At 38.3% G+C, this 25,469-nt stretch overlaps 2 protein-coding genes across 4 annotated transcripts; both read left to right on the top strand.

Moving 5' to 3' along the window:
• The first annotated feature begins 1,177 nt into the window (after positions 1–1,177).
• Positions 1,178–9,409, top strand: p2ry8 (P2Y receptor family member 8). 2 transcript variants are annotated; one of them, XM_041806579.1, is made up of 3 exons: positions 1,178–1,300; positions 4,911–5,227; positions 8,284–9,409. In XM_041806579.1, the coding sequence occupies exons 2-3, from the start codon at positions 4,914–4,916 to the stop codon at positions 9,047–9,049; spliced, it is 1,080 nt and encodes a 359-aa protein (XP_041662513.1). In that variant the 5' UTR covers positions 1,178–1,300; positions 4,911–4,913; the 3' UTR covers positions 9,050–9,409. The 2 variants fall into 2 exon arrangements, with proteins under 2 accessions (XP_041662513.1, XP_041662514.1); XM_041806580.1 differs by lacking the exon at positions 1,178–1,300 and adding an exon at positions 1,332–1,410.
• A 2,309-nt stretch (positions 9,410–11,718) lies between these two features.
• asmtl (acetylserotonin O-methyltransferase-like) lies at positions 11,719–24,569 on the top strand. 2 transcript variants are annotated; one of them, XM_041807911.1, is made up of 15 exons: positions 11,719–11,804; positions 12,928–13,043; positions 13,499–13,630; positions 13,722–13,769; positions 13,859–13,923; positions 14,046–14,110; positions 16,801–16,909; positions 17,260–17,539; positions 17,614–17,820; positions 21,092–21,254; positions 21,354–21,553; positions 21,651–21,783; positions 21,868–22,008; positions 22,133–22,255; positions 24,331–24,569. In XM_041807911.1, exons 2-15 carry the CDS (start codon positions 12,951–12,953, stop codon positions 24,534–24,536), a joined length of 1,965 nt encoding a protein of 654 aa, XP_041663845.1. In that variant the 5' UTR covers positions 11,719–11,804; positions 12,928–12,950; the 3' UTR covers positions 24,537–24,569. The 2 variants fall into 2 exon arrangements, with proteins under 2 accessions (XP_041663845.1, XP_041663844.1); XM_041807910.1 differs by lacking the exon at positions 24,331–24,569 and adding an exon at positions 23,796–24,162.
• The last annotated feature ends 900 nt before the right edge of the window (positions 24,570–25,469 follow it).

Genomic DNA, 25,469 nt, shown 5'->3' with positions numbered 1-25,469 from the left:
TCATCTTTCCAAAGGACATTCTCCCAGAAGCTTTTTGACTTGTTAATGCTTTTATGGCAAATTTCAATCTGGCTACTTGTGATTTGCTTTCAACAGTGGAGTCTTCCTTGTTTGTCTTCTGTTGAGTCCACTTTGGCTCAAGCAGTGACAGATGGTGCGTTCTGACACTGATGTACCTTGACCTTGGAGTTTACCTCTGATCTCTTATGAAGTTGTTCTAGGCTCTTTGGTAACCACTGGTATTATCCGTCTCTTCAATTGTCATCAATTTTCCTCTTGTGGCTACGTCCAGGGAGGTTGGCTACAGTCACATGGACCTTAATCTTCTGAAAAATATGTGCGCCTGTTGTCACAGGAACATCAAGCTGCTTGGAGATGGTCTTATAGCCTTTATCTTTAACATGCTTGTCTATCATTTTCTTTCTGATCTCCTGGGACAACTGTCTCTTTAGCTCCATGTTCAGTGTGGTACACCATGATACCAACCAGCACAGTGACTACTTTCATCCTTTAAAAGGGCAGGCTGACTGATTACAAGTTTGAAAACACCTGTGATGCTTATTACGGGGTACACTTTAGTTTAACATGTCCCTTTGGTCACATTACTCAAGTCTTTTCTAGATGTAGCATCATTTTTGTCCAGGCCAGTTTCTTTAGTTTGTTTTTTTAACTGATTCTGTTGAACCACAATTCAAAAGGAATGTCTGATTTTCAGTACATTTTTATTGCTAATTAAAATTTTCAGTTTAGAGTTATTTCAATGACCATTGTGGGTTTTTTTAACGGAAGGGTACCAACAATTCTGTCCACGTGTATAGGTGTAATTGATGACATCATGCCTAAGTTCCTTTCTGTTACATCTACCAGTCTATCACTGATTATGTGTGAAAGTGAAACTATCCCCTGGTTTAAGGAAATCCCTAAACTTTAAGAGTGCAGACATTTTTCACTTTCTTCAGGTCTTCAGAAAATAATGTATTTTTTAAGAGGTAAATCATAAACTAGATGGGAGAGGATGAGGTAGTAATGAAGGCAACAATGATGGGTATATGTGAGTGTTTTCCAGGCTGGGGAGTCTAACATATCTTAAAAAAGCCATTTCCAGAACTGACACTCCTGGGTGACTGTTGGTAGAGTGAAGACTGACACGTGATCCATTTCCTTTGTCACTGTCTTTGGCACTGTAACCAGCCAACAGCTCATTTCCTCAGCAGTTACGATAACATTGCATTCATCTGTAACTGACGCTCATATGCCCACCTGACTCCCGCCTCTGCCGGCTGCCTCTGTGTTGATAAAGGTGAGTAACTGACTTCTACTGAGATTTATCAGTGAGGGGAGACTTTACAACTACTCTGTTTGTTTTTCCTGTGTGATATTAACATGAGCTCAAAGTGAACCACGTGTCAGGTACTTCATTCTCTATTATTCTCGTCTTTTGTTTCTGTTTGTCATTTGTAAAATCTGCTCTCTTTTTATCTTTCATGAGTCTAATTGTAAAGTTTGGTCGTGCTACAATATTACCTTTTCTCTCTTTTTTTTTTTTTATTACATTTGTACTCTGCTTTAACACAGCCAACATGTCAGACCAGATCCAGGATACAATATTAGCATTGTAAACACAAACTAGTGTTAGTACAGAAGGCTTTTGCAGACATGCATCCTTATATTTTCTTTTCCTCTGTTTTCTCATGATAATAATAATACATTTTTGTTGTTTTCTCAAGATCTTGACATATCTATCATGATAATAATGCATCTTAACCCATGATAAAAAGTTTGTTCCTTTTAGATTTTAAGAAAACGGCTGTAATTAACAAGTTATCACAAAAAAAGTGTTTTCTCTCCAGAAAAACAGGTCTAGATTTCAACAGAAAAGGGAACTCCAAATTATCAGGGGAAAACCAAGTGATATAAAACTTATGAAATCATGTCTGCTAAGGATTTATACTTTTAACTATACAACAAATTTAAAGTAAAGATAGAAAATAAAACTAACCTAAGTATTTTAAAACTGTTAACCCCATTATGACCTGGAAATGTGGAAATAACTGACACTGTGGCAAAAAAAGATGTTTCGGTGTAGTTTTCAGGACGTCTGCAATGGTGTACTTTTTATTGCATAACATCTGCTGAGAATAATGGTGGTTCACTCATGAGTGTCAGTTAGTTTCCCCTCGGTTTAGTATTTGGTAATCCCCTCCTGCAGCACCATGTGCCAATTCAACTTTTGTTTTCTATATATATAGCTCCCAAAGAGCAAACATGTGGCCATAAAGACTGACACACCCCCCCCCCGACAGAGGTGGAGACAGTTTTAATAGACTTGATGAAACATGTCAGAAATATATTTTTTTGACAGCTGGTGAAGGAAAAATAAAGAAAGAAGTAACTAAATACTTGAGAGTGATTATTAAAATTTCAATTAAGACTTCAAAGCTCTTAAGTAACAAACAGATTAAAGCTCCTGTGATGGACATTTGCTGATTGTGGCGCCCCCTGTGGACAAAGACATAACTCCTATCTCCTTGTAAACTTTCTCCTATACATGTGTAAGTCATTCTTTTTAAAATCCTGTTTTAACAGTTAGACATTTTACTCATCTAGAATTGGCAGAAGGCTTTAGAGGTGACATGCCCCTAACCATGCAAAGCCACTGACTCCATGTTTGTTTGTCTTCAGGAAAATTACCAGACCATTCAGCTCTGTTTGAAGAGAATTATAAATAAAGTAGAAATGATCTTATCATCCATTGTCTTATTTGCTTATTCAAGTCACACAGAAGCTTCATGTCAGTCTCTTTCATGGCCAGCTTAAACTTCACAGGAGCTTTAGAAGGGCAGAATGAAGAATTCAGCTTGATGCAGAAGTTGTGTGAAATGCAAACAAAACCATAAACAGCAGGTGGAAGTGAAGCAAGGATTAGATGATAAAAAAACGTCAACATACAGCCATAAACCAGCCAGCTTGTTTCTGGAGTGTTTAAACTCCTCACCTGTGTGAAAGTATCTCATACTTACCTATTCACTTAATACCTTAAATATCGCTTACATTTCAGCCTTTAATAAAATAATCAATGTCAGTTGGTTGTCTGCACCCCAAACTTTTATACATTTGCCAGTCGTGCATGAGCTGTTCACCGCGGCAGTTGGCACTCACCACAAATCAAGCGTGTCCCTTTCCTGTGTGAAAACTCCACCCGACACATGTGCTCACTCGCACGCAAACAATGAGCAAATAGAAACACAGATTACATCCGATGGCATGCTTGCATTTAGTTTTTATGTGTAAACTGTGCTGTTTGTTGTTATTGTTTAATGTACAGAAGCCCAAAAAGGACATCCATGCATCCATGGTAGCAAGTACATTCAGGAGGATAGAGCTTTCTGGGGACCAGCTAAATTGGTGGCTCATGGAGGTTGGCAAAATAATAGTACACTGTAATAATAACTGCTCGTATCGTAAGGGGAAAAATAATTACATAACTGCAAAATAAAGACAAAAATTGGGGAAAATGGGTTAAAAGTGGCAAAAATGGGCAGAAATAAGTGGTAAAAAGTGATCAAAGTGTGGCAAAAATGAGTCGAAAGTGGCAAAAAAATAGATCAATGGGGCAAAAATTTGGATGAAGCAGCAAATTTACTGATAAAGTCGGTGATAAAAACGGTGAAAAGTGGTTAGGAATAGCAGAAAAATGGGTTAAAATGGCTGAAATTGGCAGAAATAAGTGGTGAAAGTGATCAAAGTGTTGCAAGAATAGGTAAAAAGTGGCAAAAAAAAAAAAGGGAAGAAGGGGCAAAAATTTGGATGAAGCAACAAATTGGGGATAAAGTGGTAAAATGGGTGGTAAAAATGGTGAAAAGTGGTTAGAAATAGCAAAGAATAGGTTAAAAGTGGCTGAAAATGGCAGAAATAAGTGGTGAAAGTGATCAAAGTGTTGTAAGAATTGGTGTAAAGTGGCAAAAAATAGGTAAAAGAGGCAAAAATTTGGATGAAGCAGAAAATTAGGGATAAAGTTGCATAATGGGTGGTAAAAAGGTTGAAAAGCGGTTAAAAATAGCAAAGAATAGGTTAAAAGTGGATGAAATTGGCAGAAATAAATGGTGAAAGTGATCACAATAGTAGAGGGCTCATTGTCTCAGTTTTCAGGGGCCCAGCAAATTCTGAGTTCACTTGGGTGGTTTTCTTTGGACTTGAACTTATCTAGGGGTATAATAATGTTAGTTTTACTGTGACGGCCTGCCCTGTGCCTATGAGTTTGGTTGGTTTGGTTTCCTGGTTCAGCAGCCAAGAGTCAGGAGGACCATCAGTGGATTGAGCAGCTAACTATGCACACCCGTGTCAATCAGGCCTCAGCTTATTTAAGTAGCTTCCACTCTAACATTGCTCTCTCCTCTCTCCCTCCCAGGCCTCCACCAGCTGGTTGGGTTTTGTTTGCACTTGACAACACTCCACACACATCCATACATCGCTTCACAACTGATCTTACAGACTTGCATAAATATGATAACTTTAACTCTAATTTGCAATAAATTAACTTCTTTTTAAACTTGGTTCATGTATGACTCCCCTTCTTTGTCACCTACTCTGAGCCAGTTCGTGACATACTGTAGTTATGAGTTAGTGTTGGCAATATATAGATTGAGATCTCAAGAAAATGACCAAAATTAATTCTAGTGTTATACTGTGCTGTGAAAAAAGGTATTTCCCTCATCCTGATTTCTTATCTTGTTGCATATTTGTCCCACTTAAATGTTTCAGATCATCAAACCAATTTGATATTAGACAAAAAGCAGTTTTTAAATGATGATGATTTCATTTATAAAGGTAAAAAAACATCCAAACCTACCTGACTGTATGTGGAAAGTAAATACCCCCTGTACCTGCTTTTTCCATCCTCTTCCACACAGGTGATGAAAAGCCATTCCATTCCAATCATGACAGTCAACTCCAGCTTCAAGCTTGACAATGCCACCCTGGCCCTGTTTCAGAGTGTGAACACCAGCATAGTCATCTCTACCGTCTATGTGATTGTAGCTGTCCTGGGCCTGGTGGGAAATATTTTCTCCATGTGGATCCTTGTCTGCCGCACCTCCCCAAAGACTCCCTCCATCATCTTTATGATTCATCTCACCCTCACTGACCTGGCTCTCGGCTTGGCTTTACCCTTTCAGATTGCCTACCAGATCAAAGGATACCACTGGAACCTGGGACCCCAGATGTGCAGGTATTTTTTTAAAGGGCAAAAATAAAGCATGTTTAACGTTTGAACACAAGATTCAACTTGTTTGTCTTTGTTTGTTAAAGCTGAGTTACTCATTGTACATCATGCAAGTTTGTTGATTTGACCAGATAAGTACTTAACAGTTATTCAGGAATACAGTTTTATTATCAAGTTAAAAGTATGGAAGCCCTTAAAGGGCTTACATTCACATATTTATTTTATTCTCTTTAACTGTGAGAATTTGTACAATTTGGGAGTTTCTCATTTATCCTTCATCTCAGGATAGCAATGCTGGGTCATTTTTAATCTGGAGAATCCCTCCATCCGTTTTCTACACTGTTTCATCCGTTTGGGGTTGACATTAACTTATTACAGGAAAAATTCATTGAAATCTTAAGGTGAATAAGTCTCTATTTTGAGAAAGAAGTTGAAATGTCCTCATAACAGGATGTAGAGTTAAATAAAATGTGTGTTTATCCTCTTGGGGCTTTGGTGGAAAAGATCAGTTCCACTCTTGCACAACGATGTCATATGTAAAGTTATATGTGAGAGCCATATTTTATTTTTTACCTGGATAATAAGCAATCTTACCAAAGCAGGGGATGATTTTTAATTAGTATTTTTATTTATGCCATAGTACATAGCCTTCAAAATTAAAACCCCTTTTCTTAAAACAGAATTAAAATGGGTTAAAAGTTCCAAACAAATGGGTTTAAAGAGGCAAAACTGGCAGCAAAAGTGATGAAATAGGATCAAAAAGTGGCAAAAATGGGTTAAATGAGGAAAAAAGGGCAGTAAATGTGGTGAAATGTGAAAAGTTGTGAAAATAAGAAATTAAATGGGCAAAAAGTTGCAAAATGGGTTGAAAGTAGAAAAAATTGACAAAAAATGGTTATACTGACAAAAAATTATTGAAAAATGGGGTGATAATGGGTTGAAAGGAGCAATCAAACCTGCATAAGCAGGTAAAAATTGGTAAGAAAAGAAAATGGCCAAAGAAGATTTTTGAATTGGCAAAATGCACTAAAAGAAAATGCTGAAATGTTGCAAAAAGTGGCATAAATTTGTCAAAAGAGGCAAAAATGGGTAAACAGGCAAAAAAATGAGTGATAACTGAAGCAACAGTAGGCAGATAGTGGCAAAGGGGTTTATAGTTGAAAAATGGGCAGAAAAAGCAGAAATGTATGATCAGAAAGTGGCAAAATGGAGTTTATAGTGTCAAAATGGATTTGAAGTGACAAAAAAAAAAAAAACAGAAAGTGGCAGAAATGTGGAGAAAAAAATGTGCAAAATTGTTGAAAAGTGGCACCAAGACTTGCATTAATGCTACTGATCCAACACAACTGGAGAAGGCATTCTCTGCGTTCATCAGGGGCCCAGTGAAATCTGTGGGCAGGACTGCTTGAGCAAGGATATACACTTTAATTGAGGCAAGTTAGCATGGCACTGATCCGAAGTGGCAAAATCTGCCTGTCAGCCCCTCTAAAGTTCACAAACTAATGCATTATTTATAGCTGGTGTTTCTAAAATGCAGTGGGACCTTATTATTATTATTATTATTATTATTATTATTATTATTTTACTATGTTTGTATGAAACTGAGACATTTTACCATTTCCTGAAAAATATTAGCTTATTTTGACTTTGATGGCAGCAATACACCTCAAAAAAGTAGGGACAGGATTATATTAACCATCGTGTAGCATCCTCTCTTGTTTCATGATGTGCCAAATCTGTGAAAGGTTTGGACTGCAGGCAGACCAGTTCAGCACTTTGACTCTTCTACTATAAAGCCATGCTGGGGTGATGGATGTGATATGAGTTAGCATTGTCCTGCCGAAATATGCAGGGCCTTCCTTGAAAGAGACATTGTCAGGATGGGAGCAATTGTATGCCACTATAGAACCTCTATATACTTTTCAGCATTGATATTTCCTTTCTAGAGTTATAAGCTGCCCATGCCATAGGCACTGATGCAACCCCATACCATCAGAGATACAGCCTTCTGAACCGTGCCCTGATAACAAGCTGAACATCCCTCTCCTCCCTAGTCTGCAGAACATAGAGTCCTTGGTTTTTGGAAAGAATTTCAAATTCTGATTCATTTGACCGCAGAACAGTTTTCCATTTTGCCTCATTTTAAATGAGCTTTGGCCCAGAGATGATGGCGGCCTTTCTGGACTGTGTTCATGTATAGCTTCTTCTTTGCATAATATGGCTTTACCTTGTGGATGGCACACAGGAATTGTGCTGAAAGACAATGATTTCTGGGAGTGTTTCTACCCTGTGGAGTGATTTCCAGTACAGGATCATGCCTGTGCTTGATGCAGTGCCCCCTGAGAGCCCAAAGGTCACCAGCATCCAATATTGACCTTCGGCCTTGTCCCTTTTTCCAGATTTTCTGAATCTTTTGATGACATTATGTGCTGTAGATGGAGAGAAATTCAATGTTAAGGAACATTTTTCTGAAATTGTTCCAGAGTTTTTAGATCCAGCTCTATGCAGATTGGTAAACCTCTGCTCATCTTTTCTTCTAAGAGGCTCTGCCACTCTAAAATGCTCTTTTTATACCCACTCATGTTACTGATCTGTTGCCAATTAACTAATTGCAAAAGCTCCTCCAGCTGTTTTTCATTAGTGCCACTTACTTTTCAAGCCTTTTGTTTTGGGATGTGTTGCTGCCATCAGTGTTAAAATGAGCTACTATTTTTTCATGAAATAAATGTTAAATGTCTCAGCTTCAGCAGCGGATATGTTATTTGTGTTCAGTTCTGAATTAAATATGGGTTTATGAAGTTTGCAAATCATTGCATTCTGTTTTTTTAATTTAAATTTCCAAAGTGCTCCAACTTTTTTGGAATTGGGTTTACTATGTAATTCTTTTAAATGAATTTTCTTATCATTCAGTCACTAAAATTGAGATTTTCATGTTGTTTTAATGAACATTTTGTTATCTAGTAGCTTGATGCTTTAGTAAACTTGGCCCTAAAACTTCCAGTAAAGCTTTTCAAATGGCTAAAAATGAAATAAACTCTCTTCTTCTGTGTAACAACTTACAGCATCCTGACCCTGGTCTTCTACACCAACATGTACTGCTCCATCCTGACCATGATGGCCATCGCCATTGACCGCTACCTTGGCATCGTCCATCCCATGCAGTTCAGACAGGGCAGGAAGAGGAAGAGCGTCGCCATCTTCAGCTGCCTCATCATGTGGGGTATCGTCCTGAGCGTCCTGCACCCGCTGATGACCACAGACCTGACCTTTGATATCCCTGAACTCGGGATAACCACATGCTTTGACGTGCTGAAGAAAAACATGCTCCCTTCCACGGCCGCCTGGGCGGGATTTGTGTTCAGCATGGTGTTCGTCCTCTTCTTCTTCCCCTTCTGTGTCACGACAATCTGCTACATCAGGGTGATATACCAGCTATCCAGAGACTCCAAGACGGTGCAGAAAAGGAGAGCGATACGTCTGGCTTTGGTTGTCATACTGGTTTTCACCCTCTGCTTTGCTCCTAACAACATCCTGCTGCTGGCTCACGGGGTCATAAGACTCTACTATGGCCAGTCTCTTTACATGTACTACAAACTGACTCTCTGTTTAAGCTGCTTCAACAGCTGCCTGGACCCATTCATTTACTACTTTGCATCCAGGGATTTCAGGCAAAAGCTGAGACACATAATGAATCTACGGAGCCAGAGCAGTGCAGACTCAACAAGGATTGAGCATAAAGACAGTTTGTATTCTGCACATTGCACCTTTGAAGGTCAAGACAGAGAGCACAGCAAGGTTGCACTGATGCCGCACACCACCGCAGAATAGATATACAGGGGGAGATAAAGAGGAGGGGAGGTTACAATGGTGTGGGAAAGGAAGCAGAGGGAAGACACCTTGGTTTAGGTCGGCCTGAATGTGTTTAAGCTGTCAAAGCATCTTTTCCTTGTGTGAAATTATAAAACCAGCTTATTTTTTATGTGAAATGTGAACCATAAAAAAAAACAAAAACAAAACAGCAGTTGATTCTCATAGCTATTTTTCTGCATTACCTTCTGTTTCATATCTAAGAAATGTGAAGCATGTATTACTGTATGTGTTCATTGTTATATTCACCATTAGCAAGCAACTGTTACTTTGAACGATATGTAGCATTCACAAGTGTAAATATATGTAAATAAAGTCTGTTTTCTAAGTCTTCTCTGAAAGAACAAATGTTACTTCATCTATGCCTGAAAGTGTCTTTGATTGTTTTTAACAATGAACAGGTGGAGCTGACCTTTCACCGATTTAACTTTTTCTAGTTCCTCCTTTTCAACTTCAACATTGCCAACAACTGCTTGTCTCATAGTAAAAGGACAAGAATAGCAAAGCTGTAACTGTTAGGTCACTCAAGTGAGGTCGAACTTGAAGAGGCAAAAGAGGTGGAAAGTGGCAAAAAAAAAAAATTGCAGTTAAAATTGGCAAAAATGGGTCAACAGAGGTAACAATAGGCAGAGAAGGTGGTGAAACGGGATGTAGAAAAAATTGGTTAAATGTGGCCAAAATCTGTTCATAATGATAAAAATGGATGGGAAGAAAAGGAATGAGAAGGGATTAAAATATCAAAAATGGGTAAAAAGAGGAAAAATGGGTGAAAATTGGAGAGGGACCCAAACGCAGTCAAGATGGCCGACATGGGCGTCGCTTTACATCCAATCCATGCCGGAAGTCCCAAGCGGAAATTTCTTCTTCGTGTTGGACTCAGCTGCCAGTGTTGGTCAGTCTTTTTCGCGCCTAAGCCTAACCCTTGGTGCTGGATCTCAAATATATCACCTTCCCAACTCTAAATCAACCCTAACGATATCTGTTTTTGGAAATTGGTGCCATCCTTGAATAATGAGGTGTGCACCATGTGTGCTCGCTCTCCCTTTCTCTCTCTCTCTCCTGAAGCTTGCAGCACAGAGACTCTTAACACATGTGGCCTGTATAGCCACCTGTTTTCTGCAACCTCTCTTGTCAAAAGTGAGCTCCTACTATCCTTTTGTTTGTGAAATTATGGTAAAACTCCATAAAGCTCTAGTGCTGATTCTGACCAGGAATTAACTGACGTCGTAGAACTTCCTCGCACTGATCAGCTGTTTTAAAATCAGATTGGGGGTGAAAACAAATGAAGAAAATGTATATTTTAAGGTGATATAATAAAATAAAGCCTACTGATAATGACTCAGAAGCAGAAACATAGTGAGGGAGATACAGAAGCAAAACGGATGAGCTGCTGTGTTAGGGAAGAGGAGGGGAGCAGGGGTGTATTTGAGGGGGGATGGACAGAAATTCTGGACTTCTCTAATTTTGAAACCCTGGCTACAGCCCTGAAAAAGACCATCCACAATGCTATCAATGCAAAGTTCAGAAGAGAGTGTCTGTGATGGTGCAGGGGTGTACTAGTGGGTCACTTACACATCTGTAAAACACAATTAATACTGGGAGGTGCATACAGCTTTTAGAGTAGATATACTTCCATCCACACTTTTTGGGACATCCTTACTTTTTTCAAAAAGACAATGCCAAGCCACATTCCATGCACATAACAGCATGGCTTCACAGTTATATATTAATAATTGTAACTTTATTTGTATAGCACTTTTAAAAATATGGGTTTAGAAAGAAGACAGAACAAATGACACCTGACAACATCAGCAAAATCCAAAACAATTAAAGAATCTAACCAAAAATATGACTGAGATATCAATTCATCAACATCAAAATACACCAGATGTCATGAGATGCCATGCAAACTAAGGCATGTCAGACATCAATCAGAGTGCAGACATCATGTGATACGACACAATTAAGACACTGTGGACCTCATCAGGATGCAGGCAGGACACAGACAAGAAGTACCATAAAAACAATAGAACCAAGGCATTAGTGATTTGAAGCATGAAAAGGTAGACTGATAAAGGCAAAGCCTGTACTAGGGGTGCTGGAAGTGTGACCTTTTGTACAATGCTCATGTCCAGACTTTTTTTTTCTTTGGAATGGCATAGATATAAAAGAAATAAGGAAGTTTGTTTATCTATATCCATCTCATCTTTGTGCTGTTTTGAAATGATTATGGTTTGAAATTGATTTTTTTTAACACACTCTGTCCTACTTTTACAGACATGCAAGCACAAATACATTAGGTGCCCGGCCAAAGGCTGATGAAAAAGGCAACAAATCGCAACTATAAATCTGTTTCAAGTGTAAAAGATAATTAAAAATTTAAAAAAAAACAAAAAAAAAAAAACCACCAAAACACAATTTTTCCTTATTAAATAGCTACCTTAATGACAAGGCATCAAGATAAAGACTGTGGGAAAATGTGTACTTTAAGTTTATTAGTAGTTTTATTTTATTGCATTGCATTTTATTTGACTTTCTTGAAATTATTATCATAGTTCACCTTTACTGAAATTTCTACAGGGACATGTCACTTTAAAGGCACTCGACCGGTTTACTAATGTTTCGCCCCCTTTAAGAGACGTCATCACGTTGCGTCATTACGTTGGTCGTCCTGGCAAGTGGCTATCCCTTGCATTTCCTTGATTTTGGCAGCCAGGTTGGTAATATATCTGACTTCTTTCTCTGTAAAGTTTCTCTAAAAATATGAATGTTGTTCTTTTTTTATCGTTGCTTTTTTTTCCTGTCATTCTGAAACCTTTGTAGTCAAGCGTAACGTCGCAGAAACGTCTCATTCACTTGTAGTTAAGTTAACCTACAAGAGTTAAATCTGTTTAAAATCTACAAAACTGCTCCAATTAGCTGTTAACTACCTCCGGGATTACAATAAAGGTTATTAGTGTTACTAACAGTGTATTTCTCATGTTGTTACGTTATAGGCTAGAAAGTTATTCGTAAACGTTTTATGAACAACTTTAGCTATAAATATTGGTCATATAAATTACACTTAGCTAACAAAATCAAATAAAACACTGTGATTATCTGCACCTGTATTAACTTTTCTTCCTTTATGCATGAACTGTACTCACAGTAAATGAAGATCTCTTATTAGCATTAAGGGTAGCCGGTTTCTTTTGGTTCTCTTTTAACTGATTAAGATATATTGACATCTAAGACATGCATTTATATATCTTTAACCCTAATTTAACCAGATATAAAACTAAAGTAGCACTGAAGTGATCAGTGGTGCACACAGACATGACAGATGTATGCATGGTTTTAAAAAAAACTGAACCTCTCCCCTCGCATTTTAAAGCTTGAGATCAGTTGTTTTCTTTGAAAGCTTTCTTTTTCATTTAGTTTAAACTTTGGGAACAACAGATTGCACATTGTTCACAGAAAGTAGGCTGAGATTTTCATCCCCCAAGATTAAGAGAAAGGACTTAGTAGGTGGGAATTTTGCCCAGAATGGCTCTGTTCAAAATCCTGAATGGTACCAGTAACTCAGTGGTTTGTACTTTTTTAACTTTAAAATATGATGTTGAGTACAAAAATATCTTATGTTGAACTTAAAAAGTATAAAAGCGTCCCATTTAAGCATCTGTTAGTACTTCCCCTCATGAAATACTTAAATGACTTACTGATGTAATGTCAGTTGACTAATTGAGTCAACATTTCATCACTACACGATCCTGTCCTCAGTCACCCGACGCCTAAATGCTGAGTCTTTAACATGAACTAGGCCACATGTGTAATGTTTAACTCTGTGCTTTACCTCATAGGGTCAGTCTGAAAAGAGGACACCATGGTGCTGAATCCTGTTATCTCCAAACTCACGAACAAACTGGTCGTGTTGGCGAGTGCTTCTCCAAGGAGACAGGATATTCTACGTAATGCGGTACATTCTCCTCAGGGTATTGTCAGAGATGTATAAATACATATGGAAAAATATGATTGTGAACACGTAAAATTTGCGCAAGTGGAGTTGAAATGGGGCAAAGTTGAATTTTTCCTAGGTTGGGATTCTACTTTAACCTGTACCTATAACCTAAAACTCAAATCAACAGACTTCCAAACTAAAAGCATGGATTAAATTACACTAAAAAGCTTTTTCTATACACAATGAGAGTTTATCAAACTAATGTAGAGATATTTGTCTTATAATTCATTGATGTTTTTGTCAGTATTTAAGGAAAACTCAAATCCAGGCTCAAGGAAAGAGTGCAATAAAGGCTGTAAAAACTTTTGTTAAGTTAATGATTCTTATCAGGTATCTTACTTTATCTTACACCACTGTACTTTTACTTACATTTTTACTTTTTTTTTTTGTTTTGTTTTGTTTATACATTACAGGGTTTACAGTTTGAGGTGGTTCCATCCTGGTTCAAAGAAACTCTGGATAAAGGACTTTTCAAAGCGCCTCATGAGTATGCTGTTGAAACAGCCAAACAGAAAGCTCTGGAGGTGGCCAGGAGGATGCCCTTTGTGAGTTTAACTTCTACTGTACTTTTATGTCAGAACCCAAAATATTTTTACCTGCTCTGCTGAGGATGCTGTAATTCCCGTTTCCCTTCAGAAACACCTAAAGACTCCTGACATAGTCATCGGAGCAGACACAATTGTGGTAAGAGCGGAGACAAACATTGCAACTCTTCCTCTACAGTCTGCCTGCATCGACCGATGTGTTTCTTATATTCAGTTTTGTTTTCACAGACTGTGGATGGCATGATTCTTGAGAAACCAGCAGACAAACATGATGCTTACAGGATGCTGTCGAGGTCAGATGTGTTAACATTGTTATGGAATTTAAACAAGAAAAACACTAAAAAACAAAGAACATTTTATCAAGTTTCTTTTTTTTTTTTTTTTTTTTTTTTTTTTTTTTCTATTTCCCCTTTAGCCTGAGCGGTAAAGAGCACAGTGTGTATACAGGTGTGGCGATCATCCTCTGCCACGACAAAGAAAGTAAGTCACTTCTGAGCAGATGTTTCCGTTTCCTTTATGTGGAAATTTTATGACGCATACTTTTCAGAACATTAAACCTTTTTGAGGGACTTTTTTCCCTACTTTCTTAATGCCATGTAAGATAACTGAAATCACATCACATAGATACTGATTTAATATTCAATAGCAATTATTTATCTAGTAAATACCAAGAATACATATTAGTGTTGTTAAATGGTTAATAAACTAATATTTTAAATTAAAGGCTTTGTGATTGATTATTCACAATTAATGGCATGATTTAATTATAAGGAAAGAAAACTTCAAAATAGTAGCAATGACACAATCAAAATGAATGTGCTTCTGAATAGCATCAGAACTTACTACAAACTATGAAACAGCAGCATAGATTTTTGTTTGATTGGAATGATTGCACATCCATAGATGTATGATGCAAAGCACTTATAGTTATCCAAAACTAGCTAAATAAGTAAAACTGAAATGTAAAAATCATTTAAGTTAACTGAAACTAAAATTAAAATCAAGGCAAAAATGAAAACAAACTAAAACTGTATTGTGTCTTAAAAAAAAAAAAAGTAAAATAGAATAAGATTACAGAAAAAAGTCTGTTTAGTTTAAGTCTTTGCCAGCAGCAGCCTCATTAACATTTGCAACAAAGCCTGGGGAGAGGAAATGGCCTGATTTGATTGGTCAAGACTTCACACAATAGTCATTAAAGGCGGTGGTTCCCTACCTTTTTTCCCTCAAAGCCCCACAACCCCATTTGTATGGAAACAAAAGTTGAGCCCCCTCAGGACCCAATGAGGAAAAAAGTTATACATTGCTTTCAAAAATTGATATCAGCTTTTGTTGTTTTATTACTAAAACTTTAAGAAAATAGATCTGCATGTTTTTCTCACTAAAAGGCCTATTTATAACCTGTATAATAAGGGTTTTTCTTGATTTTAGTTCATATTTGCTTACCTAATTTTGACAGCCCCAGAGCAGACAAAGCCTTGCACCCCCCTGATATCTCTGCCACCCCTCAGGGGCTCCCAGACCCCAGGTTGGGATCCAATGATTTAAAGTCTTAAACTATTTTCAAATATAAATTTCTAATAGATAAAATGAGAAGTATGAGTATGAGTTTTTTCCAAAGTATTTCCCAAGTGCTGTTAAACGGAGTTAAAAATTTTCAGCACAGCTTTTCTAAACATCCTAGTTTTGTTTTGGATGCTTACATCATTTTACTTTTTTCTCAGAAACAAAATTATTTCACATAAGCCCATTCTTCTTTGGTCAATCTCTCAAGCTCCTCCAGATTTGATGGTCTTCTAGCATGGACCTTGGTCTTCAGTTCACCCCACGGATTTCTAAGTCAGGACTTTGTGCAGGCCAGTCAATGATGTTCACTTTGGTCTTCTGGAGGTAGTTATTCCCCAGGAGCGACGTATGTTTTGGGTCGTTGTCATGCTGGAAGACAAACGATGACCCAGACCAAGTTTTGTTGCTGGCTTTTTGAGGGTTTCTTCCAAAATCTGTGCATATCCTTCCTTCTTCATGATTTCTTCCACCTTTTCAAGTTTCCCAGTTTCAGATGCATTAAAGCATTCCAACCACAGTGTTTCACTCCAGGGAGGGTGTTTCTGGGGACGAGGGTTATATGCCTCTCGCTTTTTTCTCCAAACAAAAGCAGCATCTCTATGACCAAAGAGATCTACTTTGGTCTTATCTGACTAAAGGACATGCTTCCAGTGTGCATAATCTTTCTCCAGGTTCAGTCTAACTGGAACGTGTCTCTTCTGCAGAACTGGAACTTTTCTTGGTCTGCAGCCTCTCAGTCCATTCCTGTACAGGGCTCTAGTAATTGCCAGCTTTGAGTCAAAAACTCCTGACTTGGTTAAGTCATTCACTAGTGTCTTGGCAGTTGGTCTGGGGGTGTTTAGACACATCTTTCACTAGTTTTCTTTCCAGAGTCTTTGAAATCTTTCTCCTCCTACCTCTGCTAGGCTTGTTCTTGACTGTGTGGCTCTCTTTGAATTTCTTGATGATACGTCTCACTCCAGTTCTTGACACTTGTGATAACGCTGTGATAACTTTGTATATTCTTCTCTTGCTTTGTCAACATTAACTGATTTCTTTGTTTTTTTTTGCCCTGATGCTTTCTCAAGTGACAGCTCAAACACTCAAGTTTTTATACTGTTTGTGATTTGGAAGATAACCCTCTGTTTTAACTTGATTTTACAAGGTTTGAGCATCGCAAAGTTAAAACACATCAGTGCACAATAGTGGTCTGTGCTGTGGCCCAAAGAAAAGGTCACTTCTAAAGGGGGCTAATAGCTTTGACTCAGGTTGTTTTGTTTTTGCTAAATAATTTTGTTTGTGTGCAAAGTAAAATAATGTGAGCATCCAATATAAAACCAGGATGTTTGGAAAAGCTGTTTGTAAAATTTCCTTGGTCTGTTTTACAGCACTTGGTTTCTGGGAAGGGGAAGATTATACTAGAACAACTCTTATTTAGAAAATATTGGCAGAGAATCAAATAAGAGTGTACACAGGATTCTTAAAAATCCAGGTGACTTTAACAAGTTTATTGATTCATTAATTCAGTCAGATACTGTTAAAACTGTCAAAGAAAGAGGAACCAATAAAAACGAAGATTGAAACTGAAAGTTGATATATCCTTTCTAAAACTCTGCCCCCCCCCACAGATGAAGAGGTGGACTACCAGCTCATTGACTTCTATGAAGAAACAAAGGTGAAGTTTGCAGATCTGTCAGAAAGTATGCTGTGGGAGTACATCAATAGCGGTGAACCCATGTGAGTATGGTCATTTGAACTTTAACATACAACTGTCCGCTCTTCCGTGTCGTAACCTCACTGGACATTTGTCAATAGAGGTCATTTTAGTGGATGTGAGCAAGATGAACTCATTGCTTTTTGGACTTAGGTACCTCAGTTTGTTTCCAGCTGTGTTTGCTTTGTTCTGGTTGACCGCAATTATGTCAGCCAGAGGTGAATCCTTACCTTGAGTCAACAAGGGTGCATTTTTGTGACTTATTCTTCTTATTAAGCATAAATAACTATGTCATCAACCCTTTAATTTTTGTATGTGCATGTTTTTAAGTTTATGTGTAACTGTTTGGGTGAAATGTCTGTGTGTCTTTCAGGGATAAGGCTGGTGGCTACGGTATTCAGGCCCTCGGGGGCATGCTGGTGGAGTACGTCCACGGAGACTTCCTCAATGTTGTGGGTTTCCCGCTTAACCACTTCTGCAAACAGCTGGATCTGATCTACAACCAGTTTAGTTCCTCTTCACAACAGGAAAGTTTGTCAGTTAACGAAAACGGGGCTCCTTGTAACAGCTCTTCCTCCAAACACAACCAGTCATCCAGCTCCAGTCAGATACAGCACAGCCAGAACAGTCCGTCAACCAGCCCCCTTCAGAAGGTTTGTTATAGTCACTTTATAAATATAATCATTAAGATTATTTTCACAATTACAAGTAGAATCTCCCAATGTAGGTGAAAAGGACTGACTATGGCAAAGAAGCATGTGGGAGTTCCCAGAAGATTGTCAACAGCTCATCTAAGCACACAGAAAACTGTGAGACTACAGCTTTAACGCCAATGACCAGCAGGGGGCAGCACAGGGAGCAGGAGGAGAATGAACCCAGAAAAGAAGACCTGCAGAAAATGATGGACTTGATGGATGGATTCAAAGCCTCAAAGGTAATAATAATGCTAGAAATGTAGAAATGCATTTATGTGACATAGTGTCCAGAATTGTCCCTATTACATGTAGTGTGTGCCAGCTGTAAGCTCCTGTGAGCAACCTTTGGTTCGTGTTGACTTTGGCACCCTCTGAAGATGAGACATCACAGGTGCATCTAAAAAATTAGAATAGAATGAAAAAGTTCATTTTTTTACTGATTTAATTCAAAATGTTAAACTTCCATGTATTCTAGATTCATCTCATACATAGGGAAATATTTCAAGCCTTTTTTGTTTTAATGCTGATTTAATGCTGAAGGCTTACAGCTCACAAAAATCCACTATATGTTGACCATGTGGAAAATTCTGTTCATTAGTGCACTCAGTACTTGATTTGTGCTCCTTTTGCAGAAATTACTGCATCAGTGCAACATAGCATAGAGGCAATCATTCTGTGGCACTGCTGGGGTGTTATGAAGCCCAGGTTGCTTTGATTGCAGCCTTCAGCTCATCTGTATGGTTGAGTCTGGTATCTCTCATCTTCCTTTTGAAGATACTCCAATGATTCTCTATGGCAGGGGTGTCCAAGCTATGGCCTGGGGGCCAAATGCGGCACATAAGCCATTTCTGACTGGCCCTCAACAAATTCTTGAAATGAAATGAAATATTGTCCATACTAGAGCATGAAGCTTGCACTACACGGTCTTATTCTTCTTCGTTTCAGCACAAAGCAGTGCTACCATGCTAGGTCTGTAAACAAACATTTTGACAAGATGAATTTATTCATGTTTGCCTGACTAAATTGAGACAACTCTGTAAATGGTAGATATATTGGCAATCAAAATAATAATTGATTTAAACCCTGGTAGATCAAAAAGCTGCAGTCACACCAATGACATTCGAGGGATAGGGCTGGTAGTATCAATGGCTAACCAGAGCCCCCTGAAATCTGATTGGCCACCCCAAACTCAGCTCGCAAACCCCGCTATCTATTTGCGTTGTTAGTCATTAAATGGTCATTTTAGCATGCCCAATCACTAAGCATATCTTAACCTACATTAGACTGGTTTTACTAACTCTAATATCCTCAAGGGGGGGTATAAGACAGCAGTCCTACCATGTGGAGCATGTGTTGAACACCCCTGCACCGTGGGGTTTAGGTCAGACCAGTTGGCTGGACAATCAAACACAGTCATACCAACCCGTCTGTGTGTGGTGGCTCTTGATCCACTGACCCCAGCCTCACTCCACTCCTTGCGAATCTCTCCTAAGTTCTTAAAGCTTTGCTTGTCAATCTTCTGAAGGCCGAGCACATCCCTGTTGCTTGTGTACCTTTTCTTACCACACTTTTCCCTTCCAATCTATGAATATGCTTTGATAAAGCCTCTGAGAACAGCCTGTTCTTGTCAGGAGTGACCTTCTGTGGCTTACCTTCCTTATGAAGGGTGTCAGTGATTGTCTTCTAGACAGATGTGAGGTCAGCAATCCTCCCCATGATTCTGGTTGTTTGAACTGAACCAGAGTGAGGGAAATAACTGTCAAGAAATTTGACTTTCCCACAAAATTCAAATAATATTTCACTTTGTATGAGATGAATCCAGAATATATGGAAGTTTAACTTTTTGAATAAAATCAAAGCAGAAATTAACTTTTTCATTATGTTCTATTTCTTTTTAGATGCACCTGTATGTGATCCTTGTTTGATTGCTACTTGATTGCTGCTATCATCATCATCATTTAGCAGTCAAAATTATCACTCACTATAAATCCTTCCCATATAAACTGTGAATAAAGGCTGTTTCTGCAGCATGACACCCACCCCCCACAGTGATTAAAGGCCTTAAAATGACTTAATGTTAACCATCTGTCAGTTGTTTCAGTCTGTTTCATATCCAGCTAAAGCTCCTCACAGCAGCTTTAAAGGATGAGTCTGTTGTTTTTTTTTTAAGGGTTTTGCTAGTTCGGTGACACTTTAGATTAAATGCTTAATATTTATCTCTTATACATACAGGCTTGGTTTGATGATCTGAAACATGTTAGTGTGACAAATACGCAAAAAAATACAGGAATCAGAAAAGGGAAAAACACTTTTTCCCGGCACTGTACTAAGCAAATAGCAATTTAATGATGTGGTTTTAGTGAGGCAGCAGTCAGAAAATCTCAGGAAGTTAAACTGAGGTTATCTCTTTTTGCAAATGCAGTAGTTTGCCGGTTTCCTGACAACAACTAAACAGTTTTAACGAAGATGATAGAGGATGCTGTGGTTAACACTTCACAGCAAGGATGGTGGTGTTAACTAATGTAAATCTGTTCCTATAGGGCTCTCATAATGAACAAATCTGATATGGATCAACTAGATTGCAAGAGCAAAAACAACGCTCTGGAAATAAACACCAAAAAAACAGAGAAAGTAGTTTTCAGCTCAAAACCCATACCTGCAGCTCCCATTGTCATAATAATGTCTGCATAAAACAGGTGGAGTCATTTAAATATTTGGGCGTCATGATCGACTCAACATTATCATGGAAACATCACATTGACTTCAACTGTAAAAAGACCAAACAATGAATATATTTCCTCTGTCGCCTCAGATCATTTGGGGCCACACAGCAGGTGCTCCTTCTGTTCTTCAACTCTGTCGTCCTTAGTGTGCTGCAGTACTGTAATGCCGTATGGTACAGCTGCCTCACAGTCACTGCAAAATCTGGACTGAGACACTTGTTTAAAATCTGTTCAAAGATTGTGGGCCAACCTCTGGACGCACTGTTTAAAGCTGCCTATCACAATAACACCATGCGATTGGCTAAGAACATCATCTCTGACTCCAGCCATGTTCTAAACAAAGAATATGTGCTGTTACCATCGGGACCTTGGTACTCTGTGCCACGCTTTAACAGGGTCAGGTTCAAACAGTCCTTCATTCATCAGTCCATCCTAAAGCTAAATGCGGAGCTTAATCCACAAAATCACACAAAATCAATGAGGTCTTAATTAGAGTAGACGTTTTTTTGTTAGTTGTCCTTGTTGAATGTTATATGTACGTGTGTGTATATTGTCCCTTGAATTGTGTATGACAGAGCTGCTGTTTTAATGCAAAACAAATTTCAGATCTTGCATCTGACAATAAAGTATCATCAAATCAAATCAAAGATTGTGGGGTGTATGCAAAATTTAAGAAAGTAATTGTTTTCACAGTTTTTAATGACTTTATTTATGTGTAAGTCATTTAAAGTCACATCATATTTGTAAAAATGAAGTGCATTTTGCTTTTTTCATTCTCTTCTTCCAGGCACTCTTTACAGCCTCCAAGATGCTTGTGTTTGACCTGCTTCACAGCAGACCGGGTCTGGATGCAGAGCAGGTCGCCCAGGAAATCAAAGCCTCAGTGAAGGGGACTCAGTGTCTGCTGGAGGCATGCGTGTCTCTGGGACTGTTGAAAAGCAAAGAGCAAAGTAAGTCAGCTTTTGCATGTTTGGATCACTATTACTATTATACACTATCAGTTAATAGTCAAGTGACCTTTATTCCTCTCCTCTTGTCTTTTCTCTCAGCATGTCAGCAGCTGGTGTATGAGAACACAGATTTGGCATCACGTTTTCTCCTGACAGATGCTCCTTTTTCGCTGCACGGCTACATCCAGCATTGTAACAACACTGTCTGGCCTCTTTTCTCTCACCTGGAGAGTGCTGTGCAGGAGGGAACCAACCAGCACGAGAAGGCATTTGGCAAGAAATCCAATGACATGTTTCAGGTAATATCTGTCAGTTTCAACCTTATTGGGAATGGGATGAATTCTTTGCAAACTTTCTTATTCATTGTTTCTGTTTGTCTTGTTCTGCCTCATAAAGGATACTGTCTATTACAATCGAGAGGTCAAACTGAGATTCATGAATGCCATGCACAGCATTGCTAAAGTCACAGGGAAAGCAGTCGCCACGGCTTTTGACCTCTCCAGCTTTAAAACTGCCTGTGACCTTGGAGGTAAAGCTAAAACGTTAAGGTTTACATCTCTGCCAAGGCTGAATAAACCATTTTCACCATATCATCTTTGTGTTTTCCTCCCAGGATGCACTGGTGCCATGGCTTATGAGTTTACTAAAGCTCATCCAGGGTTGTCTGTGACTGTGTTCGACTTGCCTGCTGTTGTTGAGATGAGTGAACATTTCACAGAGAAGCACAGAGATGACAGGGTGTCATTTGTAGCAGGTTGATTTTTTTGTTCGTACAGTTACAACCTTGTCTGTTGATTTTACTCGATGAAATGGATGGATATTAACCGAACCGATATTAACCGATGGAATATTAACCGTTGTGATGCTTCATCCTACAGGAGACTTCTTTACAGATGAGTTACCCAAAGCTGACTTGTACATCCTGGCAAGAATTCTACACGACTGGCCTGATGAGAAGGTGCATATTCTGCTGAAGAGGATCTTTGATGCTTGCAGACCAGGTAAAATTATTGCAGCTATTTCCTATCTTTTGCTAAACTGGACAGTGAATCCCAACATATTTCCAATAAATTACTCAAGGTCCTGTATTATTGAAAGCTAAATGTCCATGTTTTCTTTTGTAATGAAACAGTTCTAAGTGCTTAACAATCTTAAAGTACTAAAACATGTATTCATAACAGAAATGTTTACAGCCCAGCTTGGTATATTTTTAACTTTTACAACTCCAATTCCAAAAAAAGCTGGGGAGCTGCAATGATTTTCAAACCTAAATATAAAATCCAATATTTTATTCACAATAGAATACAAACAGCTTATCAGATGTTGAAACTGAGACATTTTACTATGTCATGAAAAATATTAGCTCACTTGGAATTTGATGGCAGCAACACATTGCAAAAAAAATAGGGGCAGGCAACAAAAGGCTGGAAAAGTAAGTGGTACTAATGAAAAAACAGCTGAAGGAGCATTTTACAAATAATTTGGTTCAGTGGCAATAAGTCAATAACATGGCTGGGTATTAAAGGAGCATTTTAGAGAGGCAGAGTCTCTCAGAAGTAGAGATGGACAGAGGCTAATCAATCTGCGAAAAACTACATCTAAAAACAGTTGAAACAATTTCAGAAAAAACGAAATGTGTTCTCCTCAATGTAAAAGGGAAAAGACTTTGAATAACTTACAATCTACCGTACATAATATCATCAAAAGATTCAGAGAATACAGAGAAATCTCTGTGCAAGGGACAAGGCAACAGTTCTGTAAGGGATGCTTTGGATCATCAGGTCTTCAGGCAAGACGTCATTAAAAGCAGGAATGATTCTGTACTTGAAATCACTGCATGGGCTCAGGAAAACTTCTAGAAATTACTGTCAAAACAGTTCACAGTGCCTTCTACAAATGTAAGTTAAAGCTGTATCATGCAAAAAGGAAGCCATATGTCAACATGATCCAGAAACATTGCCATCTTCTCTGGCCCAAAGCCTATTTAAAAAGGACTAAAGCAAAATGGAAAACTGTCAGATTAATCAGAATGTAAAATTCATTTTGGAAACCTGTGATTAAAAAAAACAAATTTGAAGTGTTTGGCAGGCTTAAATAAAATTTGGGGAAATATAGCAAACTAGGCTTTTAATGCATGATTAGTAAAATTCAACTGCACAGTATGGCCTCAGTTCCAGAAAAAAAAAGATTCAGCAGTTTTTAAATTTTAACTGTAAAACAGTGTCTTTTATGCTGAGTATTTTCTAAGTTTTGATGAAATCACTTTATAAAGATCCGAGAGTTGTAGTCGTCCGTGGTTAGAAACCGCTGCTGAAACCCATTAATAGTTAGGTTATAAAAAAGCCGATAATAATTTCCCTGAATCAAGAAGCTGGAAAGTTAAATATCAAACCAAAATACCACTTTCCTTGCAGATTCATGTGTGTTCTTTATCTTTGGCCTGCATAAATCTGATTTTAGCCAGGTGATAAAGGGTCAGTCAGTCAGTTGTGTAAAGTAATACATCTACAGACACATGATGCACTTGAACTGTTATGCCAGGGTGTGGACTCCTACTCAGTGAGATCTTCCTGGATGAAGACAGAGGCGGTCCGAGTCGTGGTCTGCTGCAGGCTCTGAGCATGAGCGTGGGGAAACAGAGGAGCACCTCAGAATACAGTCTGCTGCTGAAGAGACACGGCTTCATAACAGCACATGTCAGACACACAGACAACCTGCTGGATGCTATGCTCTGTATCAAAGAGTGACTAATGACTCCCTCCAAAAACTCCACTAAAAACACTACATGGAACGTTCTTAAAAACTGTAAGATGTGGGTAACCTTTACAATAAAGAACTAGAATATTTTCATAAGGTGTGATTTTTACTAGAGGCAACTGTGAACCAATAAAGTGTGATTTTGGTTTAACATTCCTGCCTTTGTGTTGTTGAAAACAAATGAAGTAAAATAACAAAATGTTTGTTCTCGAGGCATTAGAGAAAAATCAAACTACTAGTTTTTAATTACTTAAATTTGGCAGTTTGTAGTGATCCCATACTTTTAAGCTCTTGCATGATCTCTTGTGCTGGCTCTCAGGAGGTGCCGTGCTCATAGCAGAGACCATGTTGGACGGATGGAGACCCCACTCTACCCTGCAGTCTCTGAACATGCTGGCCCAGGCCGAGGGAAAGGAAAGGACACAGAGACAGTACACAGACATGATGAGCAAACATGGATTTGGGGACACCCGTGTGGTTCATACTGGGAACTTCCTTGATGCTTTACTTTTCATTAAAATGTAGCATGTAAATTGTGCAGAATAAAGATCATGTTCTCTATTTGAATATGACCAGCAGATTTTTAAAGTATTTCATGCTTTGCTAGGTGTAAAATGGTGAAAATGAATATTCTTTTGCAATGAGAGATTGTAGAGAATTTTCCCTAGAGCTCTTCTGGGGAACTTTTGGGTTTTGTGTTGATAGTGGCGCTTCTGTGGTTAAATTTATACCCCCTGTGCTTTGGTCTTGTACATGCATGTATTTTTTTAAAGGTATATTTTTTTGGCTTTTTTTTTTTTTGCTTTATTCAAAAAGGAGGACAGTAGATGGGGAGAGACATGCAGGAAAGTAGCTGCAGGCTAAACCTGAGCCTCCTTGGGCATGACCTAGGCAATCTGCATCCTACAAGTAGGTTTATCAAATAAGCTTTAAATACGAATAAGTTATCATGAAGTAAAAGTTGATCGCAAGGTTCCAAGATAGGTGAAAATGATGTAGATTCCTTCCTTAATGACTTATATAATTAAATATTTAAAATGAGTTTAAGTGTAGTAAGGGAAGGAGATGCTAGTATTAACTTTTGTATGGTGTTGAGTTGTTAATTTGTGTATAACAAACTTGTAATAATAATATACAACTTAGAGATATCTGCGAGACAAAGAAATGCCAACCTTCTCTGACGGTTCTTGTCAGCACTTGTTCTTGTGTAGTATGTGGTTCTGAATCAGATACGTATCTGATCTTTTGGAAGTCAGCTGCAGTGTGAACAGGCAAACAAAAAAATCAGATCTGAGAAAAGATTAGAATTGAACATCAAGGCCTGCAGTGTGAACGTAGCCTTACATCCACCTTGTAAGGGATTAATGTCTTACAAAGTAATCTGTTAGAGTGCTGGTATTACCTTATTTGTTAATGTGTAACATAATGCATTGGTTTTACGATTCAAGTAAAATGTTA

The sequence above is a fragment of the Cheilinus undulatus genome, linkage group 15 (assembly GCF_018320785.1).
Source record: "Cheilinus undulatus linkage group 15, ASM1832078v1, whole genome shotgun sequence".
In the NCBI taxonomy this organism is placed as follows: Eukaryota; Metazoa; Chordata; class Actinopteri; order Labriformes; family Labridae; genus Cheilinus; species Cheilinus undulatus.
This window is presented reverse-complemented; position numbering and strand designations above follow the sequence as displayed.